This window comes from Halichoerus grypus, chromosome 12, assembly GCF_964656455.1.
Source record: "Halichoerus grypus chromosome 12, mHalGry1.hap1.1, whole genome shotgun sequence".
Taxonomy (NCBI): Eukaryota; Metazoa; Chordata; class Mammalia; order Carnivora; family Phocidae; genus Halichoerus; species Halichoerus grypus.
Window position 1 is genome coordinate 64,352,459 of NC_135723.1, and position 16,765 is coordinate 64,369,223.

At 42.0% G+C, this 16,765-nt stretch overlaps 1 protein-coding gene across 3 annotated transcripts in view; it reads left to right on the top strand.

Moving 5' to 3' along the window:
* BMPER (BMP binding endothelial regulator) overlaps positions 1–16,765 on the top strand; it is a 239,995-nt gene that overhangs the window by 110,944 nt on the left and 112,286 nt on the right. For all 3 annotated transcript variants that reach the window (XM_078059447.1, XM_078059448.1, XM_078059449.1), the window contains exon 7: positions 16,027–16,126. In XM_078059447.1, coding sequence (XP_077915573.1) covers positions 16,027–16,126 — 100 coding nt within the window. The remainder of the gene's footprint in view (positions 1–16,026; positions 16,127–16,765) is intronic.

Genomic DNA, 16,765 nt, shown 5'->3' on the forward strand with positions numbered 1-16,765 from the left:
CCTCTATTTTCCAACTACAAATCTGTGTAAGGCTGGATTTTCTTTATATACTGCACCTAAAATGGCATATTGCAATAAATTGGAAGAAACAAGTAGGAAAATTCAATTATCTTCTGTTAAGCCAGAGCTTAGAGAGATTTGCAAAAAGGTAAAACTGTCACTTTTCTCACTGATTTTTTTGTTTTGTTTTGTGTTATTCTGGATGGCATAGATATTTTTTATAAAAATGTGTTGTCTATGTTAATGTAATGGATTTTTGTCCTTTTAAAATGAACAAGTTTTAAAAATTTCTCAGTTTTAATTTCTGATACAGTAAATATTGATAGATAGACATAACCCATGTAAACAAAAACTCTTTGATAGGTTCAATAATTTTTAAGACTGTAAAGGGATCCTGAGGTCAAAACTTTGAAAACCACTAGTTTTTAAGTGAGGCTTTCCACATATAGCCCAAATTAGGAATCCATGTCTAGTTTAAGTATAAAGCAAATCATGTTTTGCCTTTTTCCCAGTTTTCTTAGCATTACCTTGTCCTTTGGTTCCTGTGTGTCTGTTCAGAAATGCCCATAAGGTATCATTGCTGGCCTATAATCTAGAGGCTCCCAGATATTCACATTGTCCACCCGGGAGGAGGCATCAACCACGGGCTCCACCTACCTGAAGGATAAGAGAAGAGCCCGTATGCAGTTATGGACACATTTATATTCTCTTTCACATCTAGCTAACTCCTTTATATGGAAAAATGGACAGCCAGCTGGGGCTGTGGTGACTAGTCTGAGTAATTCTGTATGAGACCTTTCTAAGCTAGAGAGAATTAGAATTTGGAGAAGTGTTTATGAATTCGTCATAAAGAATATTCTCAACATAGTGGAATATTAAGTGGGCAATAAAATGTTAATTATGGAAAGATCATGAAAACTGCTTGCTAGGACTTTGGGTGGGGAAGGTAGATTACCCAATGGTATTGCGGTCTATCAAAAAAAGCTGTAATTATTTATTAGAAAAAGACATCATGGTAGGCACTGAGGACACAGCCCTTGACTGTGGATATAAAATTTTACATTTATGTTGAGACAAAATTGAAGGTCATAGATAAAAATGAAAATAATGGAGAAGCTGCTTCAAACCTGTCACAATTAATTAATTAATTAATTAATCTATTTATTTTGAGAGAGAGCGTGCACACACACACGTATGTGTGAGCCGGGGGGGGGAGGGGCAATGGGAGAAGGAGAGAGAGAATTTTAAGCGGGCTCCATGCTCATCGTGGAGCCCTACTTGGGGCTTGATCTCACAACCCTGAGATCATGACCTGAGCTGAAGTCAAGAGTTGGATGCTTAAGGGACTGAGCCACCCAGGTGCCCCCAAACCTCTCACATTTTAAAAAAAATAATGTTTTGTTGATATTTTTTAAATTTCAATATGAGGGAAATAAGGGGCTAGAGATTGAAATTCCTGCTATTTTGATCCCTGCCTCTTTAAAACACTGGGAAGGGCACTGATTTTTCTGACTGCTTCCAACCTGGTGTTCTTGCCAGATCCACAAAGCTCCTGCCTTGTTTTACTCAGTTTACACAGCTCCTTGACCTCACCTAGCCAGGACTGTCACGGCCTCACTTGTGGTCCCATGAGGTCTTACCCAAAGGGAGCTGCAGGGGTAAACAAGCCTTTCCTCTAAATGTTTGTTTCTTCCATTACCACCTACTGAGGAATCTATCAGGGTTCTATTTGTTTACAATGTGTCACTTTTTTAGGGCCACCCAGAGGCAGATATTGAGGGGTAAGTTTGCTAGGCAAAAAACAAAAACAAAAACAAAAAAACCCTGGAGAAAGACATGGCTGAAATATTCCTTAGCATATCCTACAAATACCCCTTTTAAAGCCATGGAAACCACATATCCCACATCGTCTGCCTGGGGAATTTGTAGCCAGCTATATTTTCAGAGGATGTGGGAGGTAGAGTTTTCATATTATGGTATTTATAAATATTTCAGAAATGCCACATATTGGTAGGGTGACCTGGTTTATGGAATGTTGAAGTCAAGAATTCTTTTCTTCTATAGTAAAATGTGTAAAGGTTCTGAAAAAAAAAAAAAAAATCAAGATAATCCTGAAAAAAAATGAACAGGAATCCTGAGATAACCTGTATTGACAGTATCCTTCAAACAAACCATTGTTAAGTGGTTTTAGGAATCTCTAAAAATATAATCTTAAATTGAATTTGAGGAGCATATCATTTAATGTAGCATTTATGGGAAGGGAAGGCTTTGGGGAATAGAATTGCTTGCTCAATGAAGGAATATTGATTGCTCAATATGAGGACTTGTTTAAACAAAAATTGTTGCCGAGAAATTTCCCCCAAAGAGGAAAGACCCTATCATTGTAGAAACTTAGGACAAGTGTACAGTAGTAAATTGAAGTTGACTAGCGTTTTCCAAATTGTGTTCCTCATTATATTGTACCATATGCCCCGACAAAAGGGTTCTATGGTCAAGTAAGTTTGAGAAACACCATACCGATAATCTCCCTGTTGGATATCCATATGCATTAAAGGATAAGAAAAGTCTTGCAATAAAGAAAGCAATTTAACTTTGTTTTACACAACCTTACTCATTTCTTTGTAGGAGTCATGTAATGGAAACCCTAGTGACTTCTTATAAAACAGGATTCCACAAAGTACTTGTCTAGGAAATGCTGTAGGAGATAACTGAGTATAAATTACCTTGCTATTTTTGAGGGAACGATTTGGCCAATCCAGACAGTTCTTCTGGTGCTCTGAAAGAAGACTGAGGTAAACGTTGGCATTTGTTGGTAAGGAATTGTCATTGCCTTTCACATCTGACTGACTCCTTCATATGGAAAGATGGACGGCCAGCTGGGGCTATGACAAGTTTGCCTGAGGGATTCTGGGTGCTACAAGTCACAGCCATCTATTTCATTCTTCCTACTAGACCTTAGACGGATTGTGGCTATGGTGCCCATCAGTGCTGGTTTTTACAGAACAAGCATTAAAAAAATGGTTATAGAGTGACTTCCTGGATCTGTGGGGTTGCCTCCCTTATTCTTAGGGCCCACCAGCCCATTTGTGGCCCTCGAGCAGGGGAGGGGGCCTGCATGTGTTACTTTCTATAGTGAGAAATGGGGATAATCATTTCATGATTATGATTATCCCCATCAACCCCCAAACATACCCCTCCTTAGGAAAACAAACATCTGCAAGTTTATTTTATAAAATCTGTGTAGAACTTACATAAATATATTGTGACAGCAGCTGTCATACTGCATATATCAAGAAAGTGCTTTGAAACTTTATGCAAATACATGGGCGATGTATATACTACTGTAGACCACAGAGACTACTCCATGTGTTCCTTGTGCCAAGGAACACACAAATGTTCTCCAACTAACTCGGAGGAAAAGTCACCACAGCCCTGTACCTTTCACAGCCCTGTTCTCTTGGCCACTGAAACATACTTTGAATGGCTGATCCTAAAGAGAGCAGCGTGGAGGTGAGGGGGCTGAAGGTTCATTTTTATCAGGGCCTTTTATAGCTCAAGTGCTATGCTGGGCACTTGAAGCACATTCACTCATAAAATTTTCACAGTAGCTTTGTGGGAAAAATGGCATTGTCTGGTAATAAAAGAACCAAGACTCAGATTAAATAAATTGCCCAAGGTCCACTCATTTATTAATTTATGGAGCTGGCTGGGATTCAAAATTAATTTGACTTTAAATATCTGTAAGAGCAAACATTTAATGAGTGCTTACTATGCGCCAGGCCCTGGGCTAAAAGCTTTTCTTCCATCGTCTTATTCTTTGCATGACCTCGGTGACACAGAGGTACTGTTGTTTTCCTAATTTACAGATGAAGAAATTGAAATTTAGAGAAGTTAAGTAACTTCGGTACAAAGTAATAAACTGGAGTCTGAAGGAGCCCTTAACGCCAGGGGTTTGTTCCTTTGAGTCATGTGGTTTCCCAGTTTTCCTTCTTGATTTAGAATCTGGAAACTTTCCTGGTTTGTACTGAGTTTAAGGCACAGATCTTCTCATGTCTTCATGGACTAGGATTTCATAAACATTTAAAAAAGTCATTTTCCCTTGATTCTTGATTCATCACCCAGTATCTGGAGTTTAGTATCATTTCCACATTCGTGGATATTGTTATTTCTGTAACTCTCATAGATCATATTTGGAGTTTTGAGCATATTTCAATGCAAATACCTTATGTATAAATATTAGATGAAAGAAATGGCCTCTTTACAAAGATCTGCAGTCTTTTGCCCACAACACTGGGATATGTGTATAACTGAGAGTCTCTTCCTCCATTCCTGTGTACCCTTTGGAATTGGGAATGTTTGAGAATAGAGTAATTTACAATTTTTGCTATGAACGGTTTTGGTGCTCACACTGCTCCTTTTATTTCCAAGTTTTGAGAGCTCTTCTGCTTTTTAAAGTCAAACCCATTAGAGCCTTTGAGAACTATGGATTTTGAATCCTTATCTTCTTGTGGTTGCTCAAGTTCCCCACCATGGCAAGTTTTATTACTGTCGTAATGACAGCAACCGTTTTCCAGGAACCACAGATCCTAGGGAAGTGGGCCACTTGTGATTGCAAAGTTAGAGTCTGCTTGAGAGGGTTTGCAAAAGAGGGAACAAGAATTGAGCCTAAAGGCCATCTCAGGCCAGATCAGTTAAAAGGCTCAGGAGATCATATGCTCTGTCCTAGACCACTGGAAACACTTTCCTAGAACAAAAATACAAAATACGGTGCATGAATGTTCACACAGTGCATTTTAATAAAATATGTATGTAACATAAATGTTAAGTGTATTTTCCACCTTAGCAATTTTTGGAGGGAGATGGAGACATTTGGTTTTGGAGTCTCATCCCCAGAGTCCCTGAACAGACCTTATCAGATAGCTACTTAGTACAAATCAAAATTTTATGTTCTGACTAAAACTAAAGAAAAATACTTCACTGCAAGGGCAATATCTATAGTCTACACACTTGTGAATATGCCAGACATTGTTCTGATCACAAATATATTCAACCAATCAGAACTAGCAATGTTCTGATAATGAGGTGGTCATATACTTTGAGCTACTTGTTTATATCAGTTCTATGAACTTGGTAACCAAACTGTAGTCCTGATGGATGAGGCTTTTTATAAGTAATATCTATCAATTTAAAATATGATTTTTCTGGATTTCTTGGTCAAAAAAGGGGTCCGCCTTCAGTATGCAGGCTTTCACTTAATCTGCCTGTTTTCAAGACATTGCCATCACCTTCCAGTTGGCCTGGTATAATAAAATGGTGGATAGTTCTGAACTACTGCCTCCCTGAGTCCTAGACATTTCTCTCCCCCACCCACCCCCAAATTTTCCCTTCAACACTGGTCTTTGGAGAGAGTTTGGGGCAGGTTCTGAGTGGCTCGTGTTTGGTCCACTCACCACTAAAGTCCTGACAGCTATTTGAGTGGGTTGGCTTTCCTTTGATTTCCAATTAAAGGTGACCTTCCACTCTTCTTCTTTTAGCTTCTTAGGAGTTCCAAGGAGACTATCCTTGGTTTCCATTGAAGCACTGAGGGAAGTTCTGACAAGCACTTGAACTTCTGTCCTAGCTATTAGGCCTAAAAAACCCAGTCCTCAACCCAGTCCTATCTGTATCATTTTCTGAAATAAGGTACTAATTGTGTTGCTCTGGTAGAACTTTTTTCCATTCCTTTCAATAAGGTTAAGGATTTGACCTGTCCAGTCCTGGGTCTCCATCGTTCTTGGGAAAAAAAGGTCTGTGGTTGCTAAGAGTATTGTCATAGTTACAGAGCTGTACATGACCAGGCAAGCGTTTCATCCAGCTGCTGCCTCACTGAGGTACCTTCCCCCTTCTGGCCTCTTGATCACATGTTCTGGCCAAGATCACCAGACAGTGATTCTGAACCTGGCCAGATATTATTCCAGGAGAAGCTTGATTAAATATAACTCATTGTTTCTGTAAGAGGCCAAGCACTTTTTCTTTCTACTTGACCAGTATATGAATTCGTTTGTCAGAGAATACAATATACCCATGCCTTGTCTATTAGGTGGCTATTTTATACTGTCTAGTGTTGGATACTGATGGCCAGTCCTCCTAGCCGGTCAGGGTTCATGATAGAGGAAATATCATTTTCCTGGACTGGGTAAGAGTCCATCTCCTACTGTGTCTGTCTGCCATTGTTTCCTCTGTTTGGCACCGCTGCCATTTCATGGGCACCTTGCTTTGCCACCTAGCATGGCTACTACTTTCAACTTCCACGCTCTTTTATTGTGTATCACTGCTAACGTCCTGGAAGCCTCTGATGATAAAGCAGTATGGAGGGGAATTGGGAGGAACCAACATCACTTTCTGTTTTGGGTGGTTTTACTCAATCACAGGAATCCCAAATCAGAAGGGGCCTGTACTTGAATATGTCACAGAGGTTTCAATGACGCTGTTCTTTGAGGCTTTCCTTTCATCATCTTTCTCCTCTAGGACCCAAATGGGCATCCATGACACAACTTGGGGTGACTCGAGTGACAGATGCCAAGTCCTATTTGCACTAAAGCCTTCCTTCTGTAATTAGGCTCAGGGACTGGTGGTTGTGTTGTGCTGCATCTCTTCCTCCCTGGGGATGGATTTTTTTCTCATGAGAAGCTACGCAGGTGAACCTCTCCCTTTCACTGGACTTGCCCAGACATGTCTGAATGCTAGCTTTGGCTCAAACTGGGACCCCCCACCCCCTCTGCAGCTGTTTCCAACAGCCTGTACACTTCTTTTCCTTTGATCATCTTTGGCCTAGATTATGATCATCCCAAGAGCTTGCCAAGATTGGATTGCAGCCTGTTTGTCTCCGAACACAAACTTTGAATTGGTTGACAAGACCAATACCCAGGGGCACCACTAGTTTGAATGAACGGTGCCAGAAATCTCTAGTCTCCCTGCACAGGGTCCCTTGAATGAGGTCAGGGTGTTTATAGGACTCCTTCATATTTTACTTACAACATTTAAGATTTTGTTAAAATTTTAGGAAATTGTCACTTGATACAAAATAGAGAACTGTGTAAGGGTAATTTATATTGAATGAAGATTTTGAAATTTTTCATTTAAAGACCACCATGTCTAACATGTAGAAATTCAAGTGTTTGTTGAATGGGCAAACAAAAGCCAAAATGCCGTGACTAGCCAACTGCTATTCAGAAGTTAAAATGAAGTGAAAATATAATCTTATTTTCCAGTAGTGTGTTCAAGCATACCAGATTTAGGAAATATTCCGAGGACTTGTAAAGTATAATTTTGTCAATACATTGCGGGGATCCAGATACATCTTACTTAGGACTAATTCATTTGAAAACAGCAGATAATTTTGTGCCTCAGGAAACCTCACTGGAACACAGACACATGTGACTGACTTTCAGCTCTGGCTGACAACCCAGCAAGTAGGTTTCAAGTGAAAACCAAGCACTTCTGATGTTACTGCGGCCTTGCTGTGGGGCTAGGAGGACTGAGGCCCTTGTGGAGGATAAAGGAAATATTCACATGGCTTCTGCCCCCAGTGAATCTCAGCCTAATTTGGGGCAAGTGATAAATGCAAATGGAACACCATGGAAACAAAATAAAACAATGGGCAAAGCAGGTAGTGTACATCAATTATTTTTGGTAGCCAAACTTAAAAGTCAACTGAAAGGTTTCAGAGAAACAGTTCATCAGTGATGCTTGGGGTTCTGTCTTTGGGGATCAGTATTTGTAGAGCCTTGCCCCCCATCAAAGGCCTTCATGGGGCCTCTTCCTCAGTGCATCTCCAGCTTTGCTGTGGTGGAGACAACCTGAGGACTATGAAAAATACCCTTTCTCCTCCACTGTGGTGTTATTTCCTTCCTTTCAGGAATGGCTCATAACTCATGGGAGGTGTGAGTTCTGAATGATTGTTCTTTTCATCTCCCTGGAAGTGGGCCAGACTGTAGATAAAACGTTTGATGTGTCAGCAGTAGGCTTGTAACAGCTTTGACTACTTACATGTTGATGAAAGGTTGAACTTTGATAAAAAATGGCAAGAAAAGGAAAAGGGCTCATTTTTTTCTTTTACTTTTTTTTGGGGGGGTGGCATTTTGAGAGGCATCCTAACCAGGGTGGTCTGTGAGGTCTCTGGGAATCTGAAATATTAGGAGGCTGTTATCTTGTGGATTTCTTTGCTTATGTATCGATTGTTTGAGAGAGGGGGGACACCCATGCTCTCCAGCATAGCAGGGCCAGATTCTCAGGGCCTTATCGGTAAGACCCTGCCTCTCCGCCCAGTGAACCCTGGAAAGGGGTATCACATTCCTCAGGGCGGATCACTTAGGTTTCCAGCCATCCCTCAGCACCTGCTCGCAGACACCAAACAAACCAGGGCTGGAGAATCTATTCTGACTCTTGGGGCTTTTTCCCCCACCCCCAGTTCCCAGGGCATTTGTCTGGAGGTCTCTTCTGCGCGTGGTCCCATAGGGTGGTCTTATCTTCCTGCTTCTAAAATAGACAAAGAATGCCATGAAATATTTGCGGAAACCCAGAACCAGTTGAAATTTGCCTCAAACCATATCCCAATCTTATCAGCAGTTGGTGTGTCAGCCTGAGTGCCAAAGCGGGGCTTGGGGAGGAAGAAGAATTTCGAAATTTTCTTTTCCAAAGCAAAACACGAAAAAGCAAAAACAGAAACAACAACCTGCCCTTCAGGTGAGTGACAAGACAGTGCTAAAAGCAAGGACTCAAGGAGGAATATAGACGAGTTTTACCTTTAAATAGGAGGCTTAGGCAAACACAATACAGAAACCTCCTTTTTAAAATGGCATTAGTGGAACAATAGTAAACATATATGCATCACCTGTTTATTTAAGAATCTGATATTTCTTTTACAAAATTCTGACCTCTGGCTCTGCGTCTTGGTGCGCTCGAAGCCCAGCACTGTGTCCATAGCCGCTGGGACCTGGCCCGTCATCCTGCCAGTGGGCTGAGGCCTCGCTGCAGTGCCGTGCAAACCCGGGGCGGGGTGCCAGGACAGGCATTCTTCTGTAAGTGTCTTTGAGTATGAGGGATGCCGTAAAACTCGGCGGGAGTCGTCTGTCTGGCCACCAGAGGACACCGAAGTCCCTCCAGGGCTCGCCAGCGCAGGCCAGAGGGTGACTGGCCAAGTCATACGGCTTGGTGGGAGCTTGAGTTTAGGGGAGTAGTGCTCACCAGCGTGGCCGGCGTGCTGCCGCTGAAGAGGTCTGTTGGCCAACGCAACAGCTTTCCTACTTTAGGAACACCCAAGACGTTGAGCTGTCCACTAGGGCATATGAATGGCCTATGACAATAAAAGAGAGAGTGCATGAGATGTGAAATTCAGATTGTCTGGTTGGAGATCACCTTCTGAAAGGTACAGTGAAATAACTAGAGAAGAGCGCAGGAAAAACAAACAAAAAGTGGGCATGAACTTGCTCAGTTCAGCAACCACATGACCAGGATTTAAACTGAGATTCTTAGTTATCTCTTTCTTTCTGATAAAAAAAAAAAAAAAAGGGAAAAACTAGCTTTTTCAATGAGGGAATGACTGATAGAGTGGGTTATTTTAGTGTTTCAAGGTCACCTAAGGCCTAAAATATTATGTCTGGGACTGCACATTTCTTAAACAATAATTGCAGTAGGCAGAATAGTGGATCCCCTGGCCCCTAAGATATCCATGTTCTAATCCCCCAAACCTGCAACTGGCCTCACATGGCAAAACGGACTTTGCGGGTGTGGTTAACGTAAGGATTTTGATATGAGATTATCCTGGATTATCTGGATGGGCCCTCTCACAAGAGGCCTTATAAACAGAGGTGGGCGGGTCCAAGTCAGGGAGAGATTTTGAAGATGGTGTGTTAATGCCTTTGACGATGAAGTAAGGAGGCCGAGAGCCAAGGAGGGCTGGCAGCCTCTGGAAGCTGGAAAAGGGCAAGGAAACAGATTCTGTCCTAGAGTCTCCAGAGAGAACCCAGCCCTGCTGACATGTTGATTGAAGCCCAGACTGACTTCAGACTTCTGACTTCCAGAACTGTAAGATATTAAGTGTGTATTGTTTTAAGCCACTGAGTGATAATTTATTATGGCAGCAACAGGAAACCAAAGCAATACTATGAACAACAATACAATTGGGCTTAGAGACATTAATTGATGGGAAACGTAAAAGGAATTTGTTTTAGGCTTGATTCTCGACACAGAGGTCATGATTCTTTGAATAGGTATGAAGGACAAAAGGGTTTTGTTTTTGTCAGTCCAGGGGGCACTTCTCAGGGGTGATGGCTCAAGATTTTTATGGGACAGAATAGGTATTGTGGTCAAACTTTGCTGATGTGTTCCTGACTCTGTGTATAGAGAATCAAAGTTGAGTTGTATTTTATCACTTGGAAATGTAAGCCCATGGGTAGCATAATGTTCAGATTCTTAGAGTAAAAGGATTGTGATGGTAAAGCCTGCCATGGTCTCAGCCCAGACCCCTTGGTGAATTCTACCCCATCAACCTCAATCACAAGTCCACCCCTGCCTCTGCTCCTGCTGTTCTCTTCCCTCACAGGCCTGAGTAAAGTGGCTTCTAGCCACCAGCAACCTGAAGTAGGGCCTGGCTCATGGCTCAGAGAGAACTCCCCCACATGAGAAATGTGCTCCATCATTCAGAATGCATGTCTTGAGCACGTGTGATAAGCTGTGACGTGTGCTAGTTGCTGGAGGAACTAACAAGATAAATAAGCCTCAAAACCCAGTTGCTGGAAGCTTATGTCAGTGAGGCATTTTGCAAAATGCAGTGCCTTGGACAGTAGCATCCAATTTGTCTGGGAAGGTTATTGAAAGTGCAGGTTCCTGGGCTGTGGCTTGAGAAAACATTGGTTTAGGACAGTGGTCTTTAATAAGGAGTGATTTTGTCCTCTAGGGACATTAGGCAATGTCTGGAGACATTTCCGTTTGTTACAACAGGGGACAAAGGGTGCTACTGGCATCTAGTGGATGGAGGCCAGGGATGCTGTTAAATATTTTACAATGTACAGGATGGCCCTCTAAAACAGACTTCTCTGACCCCAAATGTTATTAATGCCAAACTTGAAAGACCCTGGTCTAGTGGGTAACTCTCACAAACACACCCATTATATTATTATACCACAGTGCTATGTACATATATGTCAATATCGTGTGTGTACATATGTGTACACATGTGTCCATGTATGTGTATGCATATCTATAAATAGCTTTCTCTCTCTAAAGTAGGCTCATCACCCACTACAATTTGGGCTCTCCTGTCTCCCATTGTCCACTCTACTCCTGTTCCCTCCATCAGACAGCTCACCTACTGGCCATCTTTGCTTTGATTTTCTGTTCTGCACTGGCCAAGATCAAGACCTTTACCCCTGGAAGTAACTGTCATGCTCTGAAACTACCAAAATAAATTTGCAGGTCAAAGAGAGGCATGGCTAAGGACATCCTTTCTCTCTTGTGATGTTTTTTGACCAATTTCAATTCAGAGTGGTTACTCTATTCACAAGTCAGCTTTGCACCACTGGCTATTATGAATATAAGAATTATGGTGCACGTATAAACTCTTTGCACTCAAGATATATTTCTCCCCTACACTAGCCCTGCCAGGTTTTCTCTCCCCTATTCTCACCTTCATCTAGAATTAATGGAGAATTCCATTCCCTTCAAACAATTGAATGAACATTGGGGGAAAAAAAAATCCTTCTAGAATGTGGCTGAGTGTAGCTGATTGGTTCTAACTGGTTAGAAATGCCTCCTGTTGGGGAGCCAGCTCTGCATCCTGGTCAAGGGATGAGTGCTATGTCACATGTTATAGTGTGGTTTCCAGCCCTCAGTTCTCGGTGGTCTTCAGGGGTGGGGGAAGAAGCCTGTATGCACATGGCTGTGGTTTTATCATCTTGCACTCATTACTATATTCAGGAAGATAGATTTTTATTATGCAGCAAGACTGCTGCTCTGGGGTAAACTTTGACTCAAAACGATTGTGTTCTTGACTGACTCAGCTAAAACAAAAAAATAAGGGGGCGGTAAATAGACTTGGGACAAGTTTCATGTCTTTCTTTTAAAAACAGCTGCTTTCGGAGAAGCACTAGGATATGCAGTTAGAACAAACGACCACCTCTAAAGAACAAACTAAGGAGAAATGGTGGAAATCATAACTCGCCAGTACTTATGGAAGTTCCTAGCATTCCTTTCCTTGTTGACCACATGAGAATATAGTCATTAATCCTTGTGTATTTTGACCATGTAGAAATTTTCAAACATTTAACAAAACACATGGGGTCCTAGGAATCCTGCCAGCTTATAAGGTGACGTTAAGTGTTGCTTTTTGGTATACCAGCACCAAGAAACATTTAGTTAGTACCTAACATGTACAAAACCTAAGGAAATACAAGGTAAGCAGGTGCAGACAGCCCTGAAACTATACCGTCTCATCAGCATCCTGTAGTTCAAAGTGGTTTGAGAAATTCATTGAGATTCCAGAGCTCATCCTGTGTGGTGGCTCTTCTTTCATTCAAGAAATTTTTACTGAGATGTTTTGTCCAGTCTGTCACTCTCCTGAAGGATATTAGCTTGGAGGCAAAACCAGTGTCATCTTGCAGCGTTAAACTTCTATGTATGTGTCAAAAATACAGGAATACAGGTGAGAATGAAAAAGATATGGAAAGATGAGTGGGTCACTGGGAAATGAAGGGGGTCTAGAAGGCTTCACAGGTGAGAAAGGGCTTGAAATAGACCTTGAACAAAGCAGGATTTTTATAGGGGTCAATGACAGGGGGAGAGAGGGAAAGAAGATGGCAGGCCACAGATGTGCCTGGGGATAATAGAGAAGATACACTGGACGCCCCTTCTCCGGGTTGGTATAGTGAGGAAAGGAGATGGGAGAGAAGATTATGGGGTATCTTGACAAAGCGGACTAACTATGGTAATAAAGATCTAATGCATCTGAGTATTTTAATGCAATGAAATTTATTTCTTGCTCATTTAATAGTTCATTGCAAGTGTTTAGTGGATAGACTTCCACATGGTGACTCAGGGAAGTGGAAGCAGGCTCTTCCCATCTTGTACAGTTATTGATATCCCCTCCGTTCATCTAGTAGAGACAGAAAGTGAGAGTGTGGAGCACTGAGATGAGGCATTTTTATGGGTCAAGCCTGGAAGCATGTTTTTTATTTCTGTCCACCTCTTCTTGGTCAGAACCTAGTCATACGACCTAACCGAAAGAGAGAGTCTGAGAAATGTAGTGTTGGTCTATGTCAGGAGAAGAAGAAACCGATTTTAGTGAGCCCACAATTGCTTCTACAATGGACACTGAGCCTGAATTTTATCCCGAATGCAGTGGTAAGTCATCCTCCACCTTAGCATGGGGACACACTCAGTGGTAACGTAGGCTCAAAAAAGCATGTGATTTTTGTATGTTATATTCACTGCTGTCTCCTCAGCATATGTAGACCTTAAACATATATTTGATCCTTAATGAAATGATGGACGGATGTTGGAAAGGAGTCCTGGACATATTGCAGTGTCCAGGATGGGTTAGTGCAAGAGAGCTGAGGCAGGGAAGCCGGTTAGAAAGATTGGGATAATCTGATAGAGCCCGAGTTAGTGCAGTTACAGTAGGAGTTAGTACATTTTTAGAAACAGAAATGTTCACTTCTACTATTTTAACTTTCCTAGTTTACAACTCAGCCACATCTCATCGTTTAACCAGATTCCCTGCTGAGTTGAAATCACAGAAGCACGTTGTAAGCCGAAAAGGGCTGGCACTTTCTTTGGAGGTATTAATTGGAATGCAGCCTCGGGACTTGGGCTGTGCCACAATACTGCAACCCAAACAAAATAAAACTTGACTAAACTAGCAAACCCAGATTGGAGTTCAAGTTACTTTACCGGGCTCTTGGGAAAGACAAACTGCAGTTGTATTATGTATGCAAAATCCACTCTTTGACCTTAGTGTAAGGAAAATTACCGGAGACCACATAATCTTTTGCCAGCTTTCTGAAGCATTGGACAAGTTAACTCCTATGCAATTATGCAATATTTTTAAAAAGTTTTAATTTTAAAATATGCTTGAAAAATAGATGCTGCTCCAACAAGAACAGAGAATATCGATGAAAAGAATATGTTCTCTGTGCACCTACCAGAAGCCAACACACAGGCAGCCTCATGTGGCCTGAGGCTTCAAGATTTTAGGAAGCTGCTTGCAGATGAATTTTTTCAAATAAAAATTAAGGGAAGCATTATGTCCTCCCTCTAGATTTAGCTTTTGTGTTTTATGTATAAGCTAGGGCAGACCTCAGAGTCTGACCTAGACTCAGGTTATGTGCCTCTGAAGTCTGGTGAAAGGCCCGACTTTAGGATTATGCAGAATGGAGTAAGGAACCTCACAGAAAACAGCCAGGGATTCTTAGGAGATTTTTAGTGATTCTTGCTGATCTGGAAATAACGTAAAAACAACAGAAGAGCTTTTTGTGGTGTTTTTGCATGTTCTCTATTGGTTTGGGGAAGAATCCAATGTGAAAGTGGCTTAAAAATAATAAATATTTAAAAAGACATAATGTGCCCTACCCTTTTCATTCACTCGTACCAAAAAATAAACAGTAATAACAAAACTGGCAAGACGAGGAAGGGAGAGCAGGAACAATGGACGGCGGCCGTGCGTGGGGATGGGCATGAATATGACCCAGACGGCTAACGTCTGGTGTTATTGCAGAAAGTGCTGGAGAAGGTGTGAGGAAAGGCCTCAGGGAATCTTTCCCTTCTTTGAGGCGTGAGTTCCTCATTTCCTGAGGCCTCTTGAGATATAAATTACCGGTTTCAGACAGTGGGTACCTGAGGGTCTACTAGTTTGCTTTCTAGCTCAAATCCCAGAGAAGCCAATCCACTGAAATTGCATTTGCCTAGTGATCTGTTTACCAAATCTACTGATTTTTCTAAAAAAAAAATTAATTATTCATAAATTTGGTAGAAATTCATTTTGCACAGGATAGTTCTCACATGAGCCTTACAAGGGTGTTGGATGTAAATTGACTGGAAAGCACTTTTTTTTTTCCCCTGCCCCAGCTTTCTGAAGATTCAATTACAAGTTGCTGAGGCTGGAAAAACAGATGCCTCTGGTGAGGCGTTGAGGAGGGGGAGTAGGCATGCTGCATCTTCGAGTTGTGGGGAGGGGAGAGAGATTGACGGCCAGAGGAGGTGGGGGCGTGCTGAGGTAAAGAAGGAAAGAAAGGGTGTCAGAAAAGAGGAGAGGGCAGAGAATGAGGGGCAGGGAAAAATTTGAAGGCTCTAGAACTTCTCCCATAGGCAGCTGAGCCTTTGCCATTCCTTCCAATATCAATCATAATTTGCCATCTACTTATGATAGAAACAGGTTTGGTTAGCTGAGTGAATTCAGTGAAATGGTTCTTCTGAATATTGGCTTTCAGCATATCCATTTTCAGCAGTCTGGCTACTTCTTTAAATCCGAGCCTCATTGAGTCATGCTAGCAACACCTTTAAGCAGTGGCAAGAAGGGAAGTATTCTTGGAGGAAGATGTCTGCAGAACCTACAGAAAGATGGGGGTCTGAAAGAGGAGGAATTCTCAGTAAAATCCAGAGGTGATTGCTTGCTTGGGGGTTGGAAAGAGAGGCCAACTTGTCCTGGTTTGCCCAAGACTTTCCCAGGTTTAGTACTGAAAGCTTCTAATCTCAGGCAAACTGAGATGGTTGGCTAGTCCTGAGAAGGAAAAAGATAAATAAAAGTGGTGTTGGGTGGGGAGAGATGATGCTGTAATAATCTCTTCAGGGACAGTCTTTTTGAGGATGTAGTTCGTGTGGCCTACAGGGAAGATAAATGGAGAGTTGGGAGAAATTACACAGATGTGAGTAGTCACCCCAGGGACCTAATACAGGGAAGGCCCTAGGTTTGTTCCAGACATCTTGATTATACGATATATATGCACTTACTTTTCTAAATGTGCTTTTTTTTCTCTCTCTCTCTCTTTTCTTCAGGGAGGCAGGACACAGTGCGTGAGAGAAGTCTGTCCCATTCTCTCCTGTCCTCAGCACCTTAGCCACACTCCCCCAGGACAGTGCTGCCCCAAATGTTTGGGTGAGTGACTGTTTTCAGGTCAAAGAACAATGTAATTCTTGGGAGTTTCTGCTGAGAGTCTTCATTCACATTGTTATGTTGGGGTTCTCAGGTTGTCCTAGTTCATGGCTTATTAGGAATAACTGCTTCTTCTGATTATAGGAGTTTATCTCTTTTCTGAGATCTCTACAGGGGTTTCTTTTTTTTTTTTTTTTAAGATTTTATGTATTTATTTGGCACAGAGAGAGAGAGAGAGAGAGAGAGCACAAGCAGGGGGAGGGGCAGGCAGAGGGGCAGGCAGAGGGAAAGGGAGAAGCAGGGAGCCCGATGCGGGGCTCGATCCCAGCACCCTGAGATCATGACCTGAGCTGAAAGCAGATGCTTAACTGACTGAGCCACCCAGGCACCCCATCTACAGGGGTTACTTCTCTCTTGTCTTCCCCTGTATCTGTAAACCTGGTTCACCAGACAACCTGGGATAATAGCTCCTGATTGAGAGAACAGTATTGAAGAAACTATCTTTCATTGGACATATGATGATCAGTAGAAATGACTAGTATTTTAAAGGCATATGAAGTTAACATATGGAGGAACATAGACCAGCGTTACTTTTAGAGGCAAAAACAGGCCGGAGGATAACACCAAAAGCAAGAGGTTTGG